The sequence below is a fragment of the Podarcis pityusensis genome (genome assembly GCF_964106645.2).
Source record: "Podarcis pityusensis genome assembly, chromosome: 4".
Lineage (NCBI taxonomy): Eukaryota > Metazoa > Chordata > Lepidosauria > Squamata > Lacertidae > Podarcis > Podarcis pityusensis.
The window spans coordinates 67,675,459-67,691,966 of record NC_138027.1 but is presented as its reverse complement, the minus strand read 5'-3'; the positions used below and the strand labels follow the sequence as shown (position 1 = coordinate 67,691,966).

The following is a 16,508-nucleotide window of genomic DNA, read 5'->3' as shown; positions in this document are numbered from 1 at the left end:
AGGGTCTGCTTCTAACAGGTCTTAGATGGGGGCGTCCACCCAAGGCTTGTGAGAAGGAAGTGTCCAGATTAAGCTGTAGATTACTGAGGACACATCAGTAGACTCATCCAAAGCTTGCTGTGACATGTTTGTGAGGAATTCGGAAGTTAAAATTGCTTGCATAGACCAGGATTTGGATTCCATCCTTGGAGCAGGTTATTCTGGTGAGGTTTCTGGTGATGTTGGGGGAGCTTCAGTTGGTGTAACCGGAGATCATGGGTAAAATAGTTGAAGGTTAGTTTCCATCAACTACCTGTGTCTTGAATCCTTGCCCTTCCTGATTTCTAAAATTGGGCAGGGAGGGGATTGTTGGTTGGGCTTCAAGAAGAAGTTGGTCCCAGGTCTTCTGAAGGTGGTGGTAGTAATACTACTCCTGAAGAAATTGTGGATAACTATGAAATGACAGAGATTAGTGGCTAGATGCACTATAGCAATATTAGAGGTGATACTCTCAATGATATCTTTGTGGGTATAACGGCCTCAGCAGCCATAGTAGCTGGAATGGTGTTCTCTGGGAGATTTTCAACGGGTTGCTATTTCCTCAGGATATTGATATTATCCTGTAAGAAACTTGGGAGTACTGGTCACACACAGTTTTGAGTACATGCATGTGTTCACTTTTCATGGGTGATGTGCATACTTTTCACAGCTAAAAGACAGAAGCCATGGTGCAGCATATACCTCTGTGCACAATATCAAGACTTGCCTGAATTTTATTTTCTGTAGAGTATATCTGTGGCGCGCTTAAACTAGTAACACATCTAATCTAGATAAATAGATGTTTGTTATGTTTTTAACTCTGCATTTCATGACATAAAATATTTTCTTTTGCTGAAAAATGGTTTATCTGCTGGTCTCATTCTGAAACAAACATAACCACACAATATTAATCATGTTGGCGTGGAAGAAACTAAATGGCAACAGGAGGACAAACAGGAAACATTTAAGAATGGCCATATTAGCAGAGTCAAAGAGATGAACTACTCTTGTCTTTATATAAATTCCGCTTTTTGAAAAGAGGAAAACCTTAACATCCCTTACAAAATATGGTGGAAGATGTTAAAAACAGAATTTAAAAGTATGCCAGGCATGTCCAATACTACCCTAACACAGCAGAGTAAAGTAGTTTAAATATAAATTGTACAGATACACACATCAATGCAACTCACTTTCAATGGCCATTTTGTCTAAAGCATCACTAGAACCTTTTGTGCAGTTCAGAATAAAAACAATTTTTTGTCCTCAGGCTTGTGAGCAGCAGTTGCCATGGAAGCAGGTTAATAACAGCTCAGTGATTTGCCCAGAGCTAACGGTGAACCTGGCTGCAGATTTAACACACTCACAAAAGGAGGCCAACTAAAAAAAAAAAGAGAGGACTGAAAGTATTCTCTGGAGAAGGGTATAAAATGAAAGTGGATGTGTGCACACACACATGCACACACATTTTTTTTAATAAGGAATACAAATAGAAGAAAAAGAACAGGAACCAACTATGGTGCATAAAGCACTGGGAAAAACTCATGCTTTTCGAGCATGGGCAACCCTTGCACAAAGGGGTGCTGTCAATAGTATAAAACCCATACTTGGAGGTGTAAGACTTGTCAGTGTGGCAGCCCCTGTTCTGTGGGACAGTATCCCTGTTGGAATAAAACAGGCAACCGTTATTTGTACTTTACAAAAACCACTGAAGACATTTTTTGTTTCAATAAGCTTTACCAGCTGGGTGTATTGTTTAAGAACCTATCTTTTATGTTGTTTGCTGTTTTGACTGTTTTCCAAGCTATTTTTAGTTATGCATGTCACCTGCAGATTCATGTGGATTCAAACAATAAATAAAAGTGATCCTGCACTATCGCCACCTACATGCTGTCTTAAGATGACTAGTGCTGTGAGTCTGGTCTCAAACACTATCTATACTGGCACTTAGTAGAGCAGGGTATAAATAAATTGTCATTATTTATCATTGTATCAACAGAATAAAATGCAGAATGGATTCCCGCATTCACCTACATACACACAGCCAAGTATTTATGGATCATCCTTTACAAAGTGGGCAAAGCAACTTGCCCATACTCACCTTATTACCCAAAGCAACAAACATTGTTCAGGAGAGGGTGGGTAGCCTGTTCGTCTCCAGATACAGCTGCTGGATTGTTTGCAATTTTGGTTGTCTGCTTGTGTGTGTGTGTTTTCTGTTTGTTTTTGTAATTGTTTGTTTTCTTATTATTTTTGTCTGGATTTAGATATTATAATATTATGCACCCCTCTGGGAACCTTTGGGTCCAAGGGCGGAATGCAAATTCCACAAATATATAAATGCAACTCTCATAATCCCTGATGGGATGTTGGCTTTTCTGGCTGAAGCCAATGGGAGTTGGAAGTCCAACAGCATTAGGGGGACCAAAAGTTACAGCCATTGGCTGTAAAGAGATTTGCCTTCCCAATTCTCCCAACACAGTTACACAGAGAACTATTCGGATGCTCTAAGCCACTATGGGTTGATTAGCATGTCAAGAAGAGTTCTAAATACCTCAGTCAAGATTGCTGCCCACCTCCACTGGGAAAACCTTGAGTTATGCTCTTGACATTTTCCAAATGTATAAGAGCATCCAACAGATAGCTACCACACATCAAAACAATAAATGTACTGCCACACCAGAACAATCACACAACCTATGGTTTTAATTTTTTAAAAAAAACTTTGCAACATTCCTGCAGGTTAAGAAGGTCTTAAAAATTCAAGAGTAAACAAAGCTTACTCTAACCAACAAATGGTTGGCCCTGAATTAATAGAAATACTGAGTTTTGAAGTTCTAACTGGAGAATTCTTGTTTCACAAGCTCCATTATAAATCTACAGTTTATCATATTATGTGAAATGGTGTGTAGATTCTGTGGAACAGTGTATTAAACTACTGGCAGACCTTCAAACAGCTGGGAAAGGAGCTTTTCTGTAAGTTTAAATGAGAAGCTAGCCTTGCCCTTGCCCTTGCCCCTTATGGAACACTATCTCTAGCCATGTATAAAATGTAATGCTTTAACTAGAAGTCTCTGTATTAAATAAAATAAATACTGTGAGCATGTGAATAAATGCTCTGCAGGGGTTTCAGGCTGGAGAAACTTCCAACTTTACAACATGTTGAGGCCTGGCAGGAGGTGGCCTCAGGATGACTGAACCTCTCTTATTCTTCCCATCCCCTGAATCCCTTGCCTTCAATACACTTGCCAACTCAGCTCTTCAATTTTGTACCCAAGGATTAAGCCCTGTTCCTTCATCATTCCCAAATAATTGGTGCAGAACGGTTTGTGGCAGTATATGCAGAAAGACACTCAGAGGCAAAGGTAAAACAAGCAGTTTGTAAGAGCCATCGAGAACCAGCTGGGCATTCATTATCAGTTTGCTTTAAGCTATTTTTAAAATTGTATTTTTAAATGGCTGCAACCTGCCCTGGGACCTTATGGTGAAGGGCAGATAAGAAACTGAATGCATAACAAATAATAAGCAATATTTTTCTGGTTTTGAGCTATGCTGTCAAACAACTTTGCCAGAAAGGGAGAACATGGGAAGGACATCCTATATTATGGGCTCACATTGAGTAAGTTTCGAACACTGATCTGGGGTAGCAAGTTCATCCAAGGTGACAAATGAAGGATAATGGTTGGAGAAAAATAAACACAGTACTATATAGTTACAGTCCTCATGACAAAACTAGCATGATTAATTGTAGGCTGGGGAAGTTGGAAATCAGAAGTGATTGCTCACCATATACCTAAAGAAAATTTGTCCAGAAACATAGGTGCTTCTTACAACAGTGGCCACAGAAGATGACTGCTTCATATTGGTGGACACATACCAATTCATTTAGATTTTCAAGCTTGTTGCAGGCCAAAGTTGTTGCATTTATCAGCTGTACACCTTCAAAACCAGTCATAGCCATCTTTCCATTTTGAAAGCAGCAATAATGCTTCTCTGCTGTCTCAAATCATGATAATGGGATCCTTCTTACAAACAGTGAAGCAACAAACACTGAGCTACATGCTTCTCCTATTTAACCTTTTCAGATAAATTTAGTGTGCCATGAAGCTGGCAGCTGATGACAAAGAGGGTTCTATTATAATAAGCTGAGAGAGAGAAGGACCTAGACTGGCCTGTAAAATGGAAGAAGCTGATCTAATGTTTGACATCAATACTGATTCAAGTCTAGCTGGTTTAGATCATCAAAAGTGCTCAAAATACAGCACTTGAGACAACATAAGCAAGAAGAGACCTCTTGATCCATTCGCTTGAGATGAAAGTAGGACAATGTTACCCCTTCTGGGGTGGCAAGGCAAAGCTGAATAAGCCCTTCTGTGTTGCGTTTGAAAAGGTTAAATTATTTTGTAATACAAGGTACCGCGAAACATCAGGAGGAAATTTGCTGCTCAATTATCTTCCAACAAATTTATGTTTTCTGACATACTCCTTTCAAAAGGAACTTCAAAGCTGCAGGTTTACTGTATTTTATAGAGCTCCCAAACATTTATCTAAAGAACAGTAAATTCAACAGCATATCCCGTTTGATCATCAGGAAATTAAGGATTTTGGGCCCCAAAGCACTGAAAGGTATGGGCCCCTAACTCGCTACCCGTAACATACGGAAACGATTTGCGCAGCCTCTCAAGCAGTTCTGTCCACACAGCTTGCCTCTCTGTCCTAATCACAATACAGTCTCTGGATCCAAACCAAGATCTCACCTCTGTATGGCTTACTCATTCTATGCCACTCTAATGCCATTTCCTGCTCCTGAACCTCCCTCCTCTGCATAGTATCTTCTTGCATACTCAGTGTTTCCTCACTAAACATGTTCCCCTATTTTGATGCCTTCCTTTCCATTCCTTACAGCCTTTAAAAAAACCAAAAGGGTGGGGATCCCATACCTGGCCAGTCCCACCCAAATTCCCATAACTCTACCATACACATCTCACAAATTCTGTTATTTCTCCCCTCTCATGCTCCCCTTCCTCTCCCTGCCCCAATATACACCCATGCCAGCTTCTAGCCCAATTATCCTCTCCACCATATCCTACAATTCCTGGTGTGCCTCCTATATTGTCCCCTCAGCCACTGTTAACAACTGACCTGTGCCAAACATCCTACCTAGCGTGGGCTACGGCTGTTGCAGCCCTATCTGTACCTTAGGGCAGAAGGGAGATGCATAAATTGGTAGTGAAGCCATTTCATACACTGCCACTTCCAGCACATACATTCAACATGGGTGCTGCTTGCATGGGGCAAAGTAATTGATAGAATAGTTCCATCAGGCATCCAGGTATACTGTGCAAAAAATAATAATGCACATTTCTCTCTTTTAAACTGGAGCTGGGTGGGAGAGAAATATGAATAGTGTGTTGCTATACATCTATTCAGCCAATAGGTTCCATTTATTATTGCTAATATTGCTCTGCCATGCTGTTTGCTAATGCTCTCAGAACAAAGCCACACAGGAATAAGATACAGAAAACTCAGTAGCAATCCAGAAATATCACTACTTTGTGGAAATAGCTTGAGAAATATGAGAGTTCACTAGTTTCCCCACATTTCCTAACTGCTTCTAGGATCAACTGCTAGAGAAGGAAGAAATTATTATTATTATTATTATTATTATTATTATTATTGTTTTTAAGAAAGGAAAGTCAACCCAGAGCATTAGGAAGACGTAGGCTAAGTAATCTGAAAAGCCTTGAGCTGAAAATATTAGTTTCCTGGGCTATACCACATTCTTTTGTTCCTCCACATGAAATATTTCTGCAACGAGAAAATGGAACAAGTTGCCTTGGGTAAGTTTGTGGCTGGTGAGCCCCCCCCCCCCAAATAGCAGTACTAAGACTTAAGATAGATATAAATGAGGTGCTGGGCTAATATAAATTCCTTCCTTGTGTGCAATTCTACCATTAAAAGGATTCTGCTACCTAATACTTGCTCCAACATATGCAGCGTCCACACACCAGTGACGCATCTATGTCTGTATGGCCTGGAAGGGAGCTGGTTGAGCAACTGATATGCATGCAGAACATCCCAGGTTTAATCCCTGACTAAGGCTGGGAAATATTCCTGTTTTGAACCCTGGAGAGCTTCTGCCTCTGAGTATAGACAAGATGAGCTCATGGTCTGACTCAGTTTAAGGCAGCTTCTTCCTATATTCCACTGGCAAGTAAATGCTGCATGCCTGAGTACTGGTAGGCACATGGGTTAAGAAGCCCTTTAAAAGATGTGACAGCAGGCAGCCTGGAACCCTGGGTGGGCAACTGCTGGAAGTGAACAGAACATCTTGTTTAATCAGGCCACATAACCCCAAACAATGATAATACAGTAGAACATCAATGGCTTTCTACCCACAGCTCTCAACTTCTTCAAAACACCTAATATTCACAGAACACATGTCCTTTCAGAACCTGCTCCCACCAAAGAGAAATGCTTAAAATTGTGGGTTATCAAACAACAACAACATGGCTTCAAATAGCACCAACACTTGAAGGGTTCAGACAACCAGGAACCACACACTAAGAAACTGCATGGCACTAGTAACCACATCTAGTCCATCATTAGCACCTCTCAGTCTTGGTTTCCCAGTGTTGCCCTGTCCTCTGTTTTCCCCCCAGTCATCTATTGAAGTTGTCAGCATGTGACAGCAGCCACACCCTCAGAATGGCTTCGACTGGCCAGCCAAACCAGGTGAGTGTAGCCGATAGGTCTCAAACCCTCAGTGAGTTAGAGACATCCCCTGCATGCAAAGGTAAGTTATGGTGGATTGAGAGGATGAGACCAATAGCAAGTCCAGTGGTCAAGAAGGCAGTTGTAGAGGGAAGTGAGGAGCAAATGAGGGTTAGGGATTAGAGTGGGGCAGCGGGTGTGGCTTGGGGATAGTCTCAGGCCAGATAAGAGAATCCTGTTTTAAAGTATATCACTAGAAAAGGGAAGCAAAGGGATTGTGGGATTCCTTCTCTCACACATGCCTAGGCATTGTATTTTATTATTATTTGCTGTTGGTTGTGTTTGATGGATTAGTCTGTCCTACCCAACTCCAGCCTTCCTAGCAAAAGACACAGAGACCATTCTAAGATCACAACAGTGTGCATTCCGTGACAAAACATCAACGCATCATCACAGAAGCCTCTCCCCCAACTGAAAGAGTAAGGTGAGTTAGCTCAGGGCTAGCTTCCAATTATATTCATTACAGAAATTACTAGTATATATAAGCAACCACTATTCTGTCTGGGATACCCAACAGATTTCAAGTGCTTCCATATCTGCTTTTATTTTAAAAAGCCTATCAGCTCAGTTCACAATACATGCAATGCCAAACCTGTATCAAGCAATAGCATTAATAAAATAATACAAAACATACATCCATAATATAAAAATCTGCAAAGACTGCCCCCCCCCCCCCGCTTTCTTTTCTTTTTAAAGGATTTCCAATATATTTGAACAGGAGAATTCACTCAGGGACACTTCATTACATCACTTTTAGAACATGTGAGCGCACTGGGTCTTTTAGGAAAGTCAGACTGTAACATGGGAAGAAATATACCTATCTCTGTCAGTAAGCAAAAACATTCAGAGCAATAAGGTAGAGGATTATCCAGAGGTCAACGCAGATAAATGTGTGTATTCCCTTTCACACGCTACACCTTCAAACTCATTAAGGCACAGATGCATTTTAAATTACCTTCAAAATAAATCTGTATTTAAAACTGAGGGGTATTTTGCCAACTTTCCTTACTTTGTAAGGATAGCTGACTATTATGTCAGTGTGGAAAAAATGAAAAATACATTGACATGCGAGCCCTGCGCTCTGTTTCTAATCCATTCAAAAGTTTGTTTTTGAAAGAAGATCAAGGAGAAGATGACTCTGTGATGGAGACAATTTATTTAAGCCTAGCAAGAAACCCATCACATAAAAGAGATTGCTCACATTTGCAACTGAATGTTGAGTCTGAAAGAAAAAAGGAAGGAAATCTTTACAAGCTGAAGAATTTAAGAGACCCTGAATCAACAACTGTGTCAAACATTTTGCAGTCAAGAGCATGCATCTAAAACCACTTCAGAGCTATCTGCATCTGGAATTGGACAGAGCTTGTTCACTGCCTTTGCCTACCATAACATAACATAAAGCAGCTCCTTGCATAGCTGTCAACGTTTCCCTTTTTTAAAAAGGGAAATAGGATTCCTTGCAAGAAAAGGGGAAAGTTGACAGCTATGGCTCCTTGGGAGTCCATGGACAATAGACATCAATGAAATAAACCGGTTAACAGTGAAAGACCTGGCCTGTATGAGGGGATAATTCACGAAGGGCAGATTCTATACAACCTATGAGTAAAATGTCTACCCTGTTTGCCCAACCTGGTGTAAGAAGAGGTAGAGGATGCTAGATAGAGTGGGAGCCCTATCCTATGGGGGAAGAGAAAGGAGCTACTAGTAGGGAGCCCCCAGATGCCTTGCAAAGATCTGCCTACAGTTTTTCCCACCTGGATCATGGATTGCTCCAGGTATGAAAAGAGGGAGGGCAAATAGGAAATTTCTGCAACTACCCAACCTTACTAATGATAGGGTTGCCATATTTTTGGGCCAAAGTTGTTGAATTTTTATTGCAGCATCTAAAAAAGAGTGAGAAGTTGTTGAGCTAATTTTAAGGAAATTTGCCAGAAATCTAGGTTTCCAGCATGGGTTTCCATACGTCCAGATTTTCCCGGTCATTTAAGCGATTTCCGCCCGGACACTGTTTCTGACTGCCATATTCCAGCTATGTCAGGGAAATTCCAGATGTATGGCAGCCCTAACTAATGGGCCTCAACACGATTTCAAAGGCAGATCTAGGGAATCGCCACTGGTTCAGTTGCACTGGGCGTGGAGCTTCTAGGATGCTGCAGCAGGAACCCCAACCATGAAATCCAATGGAAGGCAAGCGGCTGGTGGGTGGGGGCAGATTTTGGCGTCGGGCAGGCACCACTGAAATTTGAGACACCATGGTCCACCACTGATTCTTTGTTATAAGGAAAGCAAAGGGGAGCCAAATTCCAGTATTAGTTACCATCTATCCCTCCTGCAGTGGCTTTATAAGGTGCAACCCTGCTCCAGAGTATAACACCTACCCAGGTGAGTGAATATCTAAATCAGGAACGGGGGTGGGGTGGTGGTGGAATAAAGTTCTACATCTTCTGCCCCTGTGGGGCAGTGATTTTTCCCAGCTGTTCCTCTCTGGTTCCTTCCTGAATAGATTTTTTGCCAATTGGCAAAATCCTCTTGCATAGGAGATGAGTACCTAGGTTGGGAGAATGCAAAAGACAGGCTGGGACCCTACTTGCTGTCAAGGGTTTCTTACCTCCAATTGTTTTAACAACTGTAACAATGGAAAGGCTTGTTGTTTTAATTGGGCTGCTGAAACAAAAAAAGCTTAGTGGAAAACCAGGTGTGCTTTTTTGTGTGAAAAGGCTGAGAATGAGAGCCCCCATTTAGTTTATGCTATGTAAACACTTGGCTGCTGTTGGTAGATGAAAAGAAAAACAAGTATATCTCACAAAACTGAAGTCTGTCCTCCACAATCTAGGATTTCTTTCTTATATCTTTCCAGCTGAGGCAGTGATCTCACATATCTCAAAATGTACCCCAAAGCCATAATCAATAATAAAGCAAGCACTGACTGTGATGGAGCTATTCTTCTAGGCTTAAAAATCTAGACCATCTGCTTTATATTACTGAGGGAAGAGATAGTTCGCAGATCCGTGTTATTTATCTGCGTCTGATTACTGACATCTCAGTAAAAAATATCTACTGAACTGTACATCCTGTTGACCAACAGGCTACTGTAGCTTTTAAGCTGTCCAGAAAACAAGACTAAGCACAACAAAACTTCATTAGACGGTCAGTGACACACTGATATCATTTGTCTTTTCGTCTTGCTTTCTCAGATCCAGTTTAAAATTTATCCTTGCTATCTTACTGTACGTTCTTACTGGTTGCTTAAACCAAGACATTTTCATCCTCCAAGTTAAGGCACTGCTTAGAAATGCTAATAAATGAGTGAAATAGAAATGCCTTAAATAAAATGAAATAAATAACACGTTTCATGCCAGCTGCAAAAAAAGTGATTGTAAAATATGAGTGCCATAGCAAATCAGCAGGCTGAGAACTTTATGCATTACTGCTAGAAAGCTTATATTCTGATCTTCAGGCCTGCTTGTCCACTAAGGATGATAAAAGAATTTGGAAGGGGGGAAATTATGAAAGAGTATATGGTGCAAATAAATATGCAAGTTTGCTTTTAGCAAGGAGGAAGGCCATGGTCAAAAATGCATTCAAATGAGACATTCAAAACCACTATATATTTTAAATATGGAACCTTTCCCAACCTGGTGCACTGCAGCTGTTGTTGAAATATGGCTCCTATCACCCATAATTGTTAGCTATGATGATTGGGACTTATGGGCATTTGAGCCCAACAACAACAATAGGGAGCAGAGTTAGCGCTGGCTGCTATGAAGGATACCTAACTCACAACCTCTTCACAGAAACTACCAGTCACTGAACCAATGGGAAAACAGCCCAAAGACACAAGTATGAGTGTAAATTAAGTCTAAGGTGTAAATAAAGTCTAAAGTAGGCTTTATTACTCCCTTGGGAACCACAGAAGTAAAATGTCTGGACTGCAAAGGATATGTGGAAGACCATTTGACTTTTTGTATATGGGCAGTTTTAAAGATTATTCTGAGTAGCCAGGTAAGTGATGCAAAAGATGTCTTACTCTGAAAAACAGTTCTGAACAAATGCTTTGAAACAGACAACAAAAAAAACCTGCCAAGTGAGAATCAGACACATCAACATATATATTTAGGAACATTTTTGCTACAGCTAGGAAAATGACTATTATGGTGCTATCATATTTAAATTCTCCAGTTAAGATATTAGACCCCCAGGCTTTTATTTACCTTGAATCCCCAAAGGACTAACATTGCCTCTCAATGCTGGCACATGATGGTACTGGTGTAGCCTTGAATTCCTGTACATCCATTGGTACCTGCCAATTTCCATTTCTGGTCTGGTGATCACTGCCAATTTTAGGTGGTAAAAAGTCAGTGTCTCCAGCAAAGTTCAGTTTTACTTTAAGTACTTTTATTCAATTCAGATTTACTATAAAGAAAGCAGGAAAGGGAGCAAGAATGCAGAAATTTATGCTGAGATTTCGTAACAGAAGCCAGCCACACCCACACACCAATCAGAAGAAGGGGGAGAAATAACTAGCATTAGATTCTAGGGGCTGCAATTATTAGTAGGATTTAGGAAGCCTGCTAGATTCCTCAGAGCACATATAAATTCATATGTTGACATATCAGTAGCATCCAGTACTCTAGAGCAGCCTCCCCCAACCTGGTTCACTTCACATTTTTTGGATAACATCTCCCATCTGCTGGCTGGCTGGGGCTTATGGGAGTTGGAGGGCACAAGGTTGGGGAAAGCTGTTCTCAAGTCATTTTTATGGCATTTCCATCCTTTATCACATGCATTCCTCTGTTCCCTTCTTTACTGGCAGTGAGCCATTCTATAGCTGATAGATTACAGCAACCTTTTCTATCCTAATTGTGGGAAACCACATTTACTATTTTTAACTTTTCACTAAACCCAGCAGAGCAAGATTATCATTCCCAGATGGAGCGAGGGGGAAAAAAATATCAAAGCACAATTTCAACTGTTGCAGTATTAAACAGTTAGCATCTTGAGAAAACAAGTAGATAAGGCAAAGCTGTAGCATATTGTGCAAAATTGTTCGAGGTTACACTGGCAAGTTCCTTTGATAATTTGATAGCATACTATTTATTTGAGTAATAGAAATTAGGGATGAAGAAATCTCTTTTTCATTCTTCCTGTCTTAAATTCAGTTCTTTACCTTTCTGAATCAGTTTAGAAATTCACCAGAACTTTAGTGCAAATTTCTCCTAATAAACACATTTTTGTATGCAGTTTTAATATGTACGTTTATGCCAACAATTTCTGCATATATAATGCATATTTATGCTACATTATTTGCAGAAATATATGCATTTTTATGTACACTTTCCCTAACATGCATTTTTGTACACACTGCAAAATTCAGAAAAGAGGAGTTATGTTTCAGTTCACATATTTGTCTGAGAGCATGAATTAGGTAGTTTCCCATTTAATGCTAACGAAATCAAATTTATTCTCGATCCCTAATAGCAATGAAATCAACAAAAAAAATCATGAAATATAAATATTACAAAAAATCTAAATGCTGATGATTTAGAAGTTAAAAAATAATTTATGATTTACAAATTAAGCCAAAGTTTTATGGATTATCTTCAGCAAGATCCCCTCTTCATACTCTTGGGAGTTGTCAAACAATAACCAATAGCATGCAGTACTTTATATTCTACTAGGAAGTAACATCTAAGTCTAAGTGCCCTGAATGTTGGGAAGATGCTTTTGATAAACCCCACCAAGGCATTTCATTATCAGGTGTTTTTAACTGTGGAGAGATCAACACAAGATGGATCCTTTCCTCAAATGCACTGTTGTTCTTTAGTATTTGGTTCCATATTCTTAAGACATTAAAATTTTATTAAGGAGCATGCAACAGGTTTCAGGGAGAAATGGGACCCAAACTCTCCAAATGGTATTACTTCTGCACAATCTCTGTTCATTACTATGGGGTTTAAGTGGAAATCCCACTCAAATGAACAAAGTTGTGAAACCACCAGTGCACTGTTTATGGAGTATGCTTTAAATATTCTATTCAGGCTTTTCCAAGTCTTCTTGCAAATCAATCTTGAGTTCGGTTTGGTTTTGAGGCAACTAAACTGCTTCAGATTTCCCTGGAGAATAAAAAACAAATCAACCCGGTTGCAGCTATATAACCACAAAATTAAAAGAAATGTTTGTGGGTTTCAAGTGGAAGTGAAATCTTTTGCATCTGCACCCATCTCATCATAAAGCCAACGCTGATTCTATAAAGAACCTGAGTCCTTGCAGCAAAAATCTAAGGAGTTTAACCACCATGGACTAAGTTATTTTTGATCCATACACTTTTTATATCTGTCTAAGAAAAAGATCCTCTCTTAGATAGCTAATTATCAACATTTCCTTGAGCATATGTCCATGTTATTCAGCTGTGGCTGTTTCCGCTTAATGCACAATCAGTCTTCTGTCTTTAGGCCCACAATGGATGCCACAGCAGCTGACCATGATCTCAAACAAGAAAATGGAGGGCTGGCTGATCATTCGCAGCATTTTTTATTTTTTTTTGCATATATGGGTTATGCAGTTGTCTCTCTGTGTGAGCTTTGTAATTATGCTTCTTCAAACTGCTTCCATATTAGATTCCTTTAGTATTACTGGGGCACTGCTTCTTCACAAATTGCTGGAGGAAGAATCAAAATGGAGGTTCCTCACAGGATTAAAACATAGCACTATGTTAACTAGCATTTCTATCACGCCTGCTCACAAGTAAGTTCCATTCAGCCCTGCCAGCTTTATATATAGTTTATTGCTTACAAGTTCAGCCTCTGTTATTGCTTCCTATTGATCCCAGCTGGGGGTTAGTGAGCAATTACTCCTTGAATAGCCTCTCTGAATTGCCCTGATGTCAGTTTATGTTCCCACCAAAGGGGACACTTTAATTACTTATTTCCTTTCTCTTTTCATTTTTAATAGTGAAATGGCACTTATTCGTTTCTCGACGTGAACAGAAACTAACATTCAGAGCATCTATTCAACGGGCAATTACTCATTAAATCCTTCAGACTGGGATCAACAGGAAGCAATTACACAGGAAGAACCTGAAAAAAGGAAGTGTTTAATTTAAAGGCGCAAAAGCCCTGGAAAAATCTTAATAGTGCTTTGTGTATCCACACTTGACAGGCTGGGGCTGCCATTGCATTGTATTGCAGGAAAATCAGTCATAATTTATCAGATTGTGGGGCAGGAGACATAGGAGGAAAACATGGAGAACACTGCAGTGATCTAACAACAACCTGTGTACTCTCTCTCTCTCTCTCTCTCTCTCACACACACACACACACGGAACGGTCAAGCTTTGTTCACTCTCTCTTTTTTTTTTTACAGAACATCCAGATTACGTTCAAAAGTGAGTGAACAGCAGATGATAATCCCAGAGAAAAAGGGCTAACATGGAAGCAACCTGCAGTTCCTTCCCTTTCTTAAAGACACTTTTATGGCCTGGAGAATTGTAGTTTTTCCTTGAGGAAACTAGTGACCAGTACAGCACAATTAAGAGGCATTACTCTTCTCTAGATGGGATGGGGCAATCTAAAGTGGAAACACGGTGTACTATTACTTAACCACCCTTGTACAGCTTTATTTTAAACAAATGATTTTTAATATGTTCTTGGCCTGTGGCAGGACATATGGGCAGACTCAGTGCTAACACAAGGCTACACCTGCACCCTTCTATCACTTGCTGGAAAAAGACTCCTGCACCAGAGCAAGAAGATCATACTAGGTACTTCTACAAACAGGGGTCATGGAAAAGGAAGAGATGAAGGTGCCATTAACACAAACCTGTGCCCCACAGTCCTAGCCCTGCTGGTAGACCAAATTTTGCACCTCTTGGGACCTGTTGCAAGGGCCTCTCTCTCTCTGTACATAAAGAGTAAATAAATGTCAAGTTTTAACAGCATGCCGCAGAGGGTTATGCTGCAACAGCTAAAGCCTTCCATAAGAATATTACTTAGATTATGTAAGCGTATTGACTTCATTAACATTTTCCTCTGCAAATTATTTGAGCCCCTCTGATCTAAGCAATCTCTTCTTGTACGACTGCTTTTCCGGATGCAATCCATGCATGCAGAAAAGCAGCGATGCTTTGGGGAAGCTCAACTCTTATCACCAGGTGATGCCCCAGCATGGCTGAACAGATGGCTGACAGCACCAATCACATGTGATGGAAGGGGTATGAATCCTTCTCCTGTCCTCCCAAACAGGTGCTTTGCACTGTCAAAGCAGACAAACACCAGCCATCTGTTTGGCAGAAGTGACCTTCGAGCATAGAAGCATGTGCAGACCACGACTGCACTCTCTAACGTTTGGCCCGTTTCTTTGTTCAGTCACCTCTAGAAGCGTGATCTGTGCATGAACACCCATTTCTACCTATCACCCTTGTTAGACCATGATGGTGTCATTTTTACTGTCACCATTTTTGTCATTCCATGGCTCTGTGCCTACCTACATCATTGCAACTAGGTGCAACCTATCAATCATAGGCCCCTCTGACAGTTGCAGAGAAACAATACATGATAAGTTGAAGTTATAAAGGTAAAGGTAAAGGGACCCCTGACCATTAGGTCCAGTCGTGGCCGACTCTGGGGTTGCGGCGCTCATCTAGCTTTACTGGCCAAGGGAGCCGGCGTACAGCTTCCGGGTCATGTGGCCAGCATGACTAAGACGCTTCTGGCAAACCAGAGCAGCGCACGGAAACGCCGTTTACCTTCCCGCCAGAGCAGTACCTATTTATCTACTTGCACTTTGACGTGCTTTCAAACTGCTAGGTTGGCAGGAGCAGGGACCGAGCAATGGGAGCTCACCCCATCGCAGGGATTCGAACCGCCGACCTTCTGATCGGCAAGTCCTAGGCTCTGTGGTTTAACCCACAGTGCCACCCACGTCCCTTAAAGGTAAAGGGACCCCTGACCATAAGTTGAAGTTATAGCATCCCTCAAATCAAGAATTCTGTGTGAACCTGAATATGACTGGGGAGATGTTCATTTTATTGGAGAGGGCAGATCCAGGTATCCATCAATTTGCACACACGGAGATGTTCATAAAACTAAAATGAAGTGGCATAGCCTTTGCAGGGCATGGGAGCTGTGTTCATCAACGCTCACATGCCTGTGAATAATTGCTAAACCTGGAAGAATTGGTTTTGATTTATTTATTTTGCCATACTTGTACAAATTATGTAACTAATCCCATTCTCCAAAGATAAGCATTCACCAAGTTTATTAAACACTGTAAGGATCAGGTAAATTTGCAATTTCTACCCCCGATCTAAATCATCGTTTCTGACATATCTGGCTTCCGTGCTGTCACACAATATGCCACAAATCCTAAGTAAGTATTGAAAGCTTAATGAACCTTAAAATACAAGCAACTTTATATGGTGCCAGTGACCTACAGTAAAATGTAAAACACATAGGAAGCCAACAGTATGATTGGGCATGAACAGTATCCTACCTGTGACTGCTAGTGAGCAGAAGTAGCTGGAGTTAATTCAAAGATTCTGCAACATTGAAATTGATCTCAGATATACACACTTAAAAGTGCCTGTCCTATGTAAGCCTACAATTTAGATTCCAGAAAACTCTGATTTTATTTCTTTTTTTCACCACCATTTCAGATTTTCCGTATTTTTAATGGCAACACACCTTCCACTTGAAATCTCTCAGCAATTTCTCACAGGAAGG

At 40.6% G+C, this 16,508-nt stretch overlaps 1 protein-coding gene across 6 annotated transcripts in view; it reads right to left on the bottom strand.

Annotated features, from left to right (window-relative positions):
• Positions 1-16,508, bottom strand: part of GPM6B (glycoprotein M6B) — a 104,304-nt gene that overhangs the window by 17,659 nt on the left and 70,137 nt on the right. For 4 of the 6 annotated variants that reach the window (XM_081001426.1, XM_081001428.1, XM_081001425.1 and 1 more), the window contains exon 2: positions 11,001-11,120. The exons of the other annotated variants lie outside the window; for them this stretch is intronic. In XM_081001426.1, coding sequence (XP_080857552.1) covers positions 11,001-11,120 — 120 coding nt within the window. The remainder of the gene's footprint in view (positions 1-11,000; positions 11,121-16,508) is intronic. 6 annotated transcript variants of the gene reach the window in all.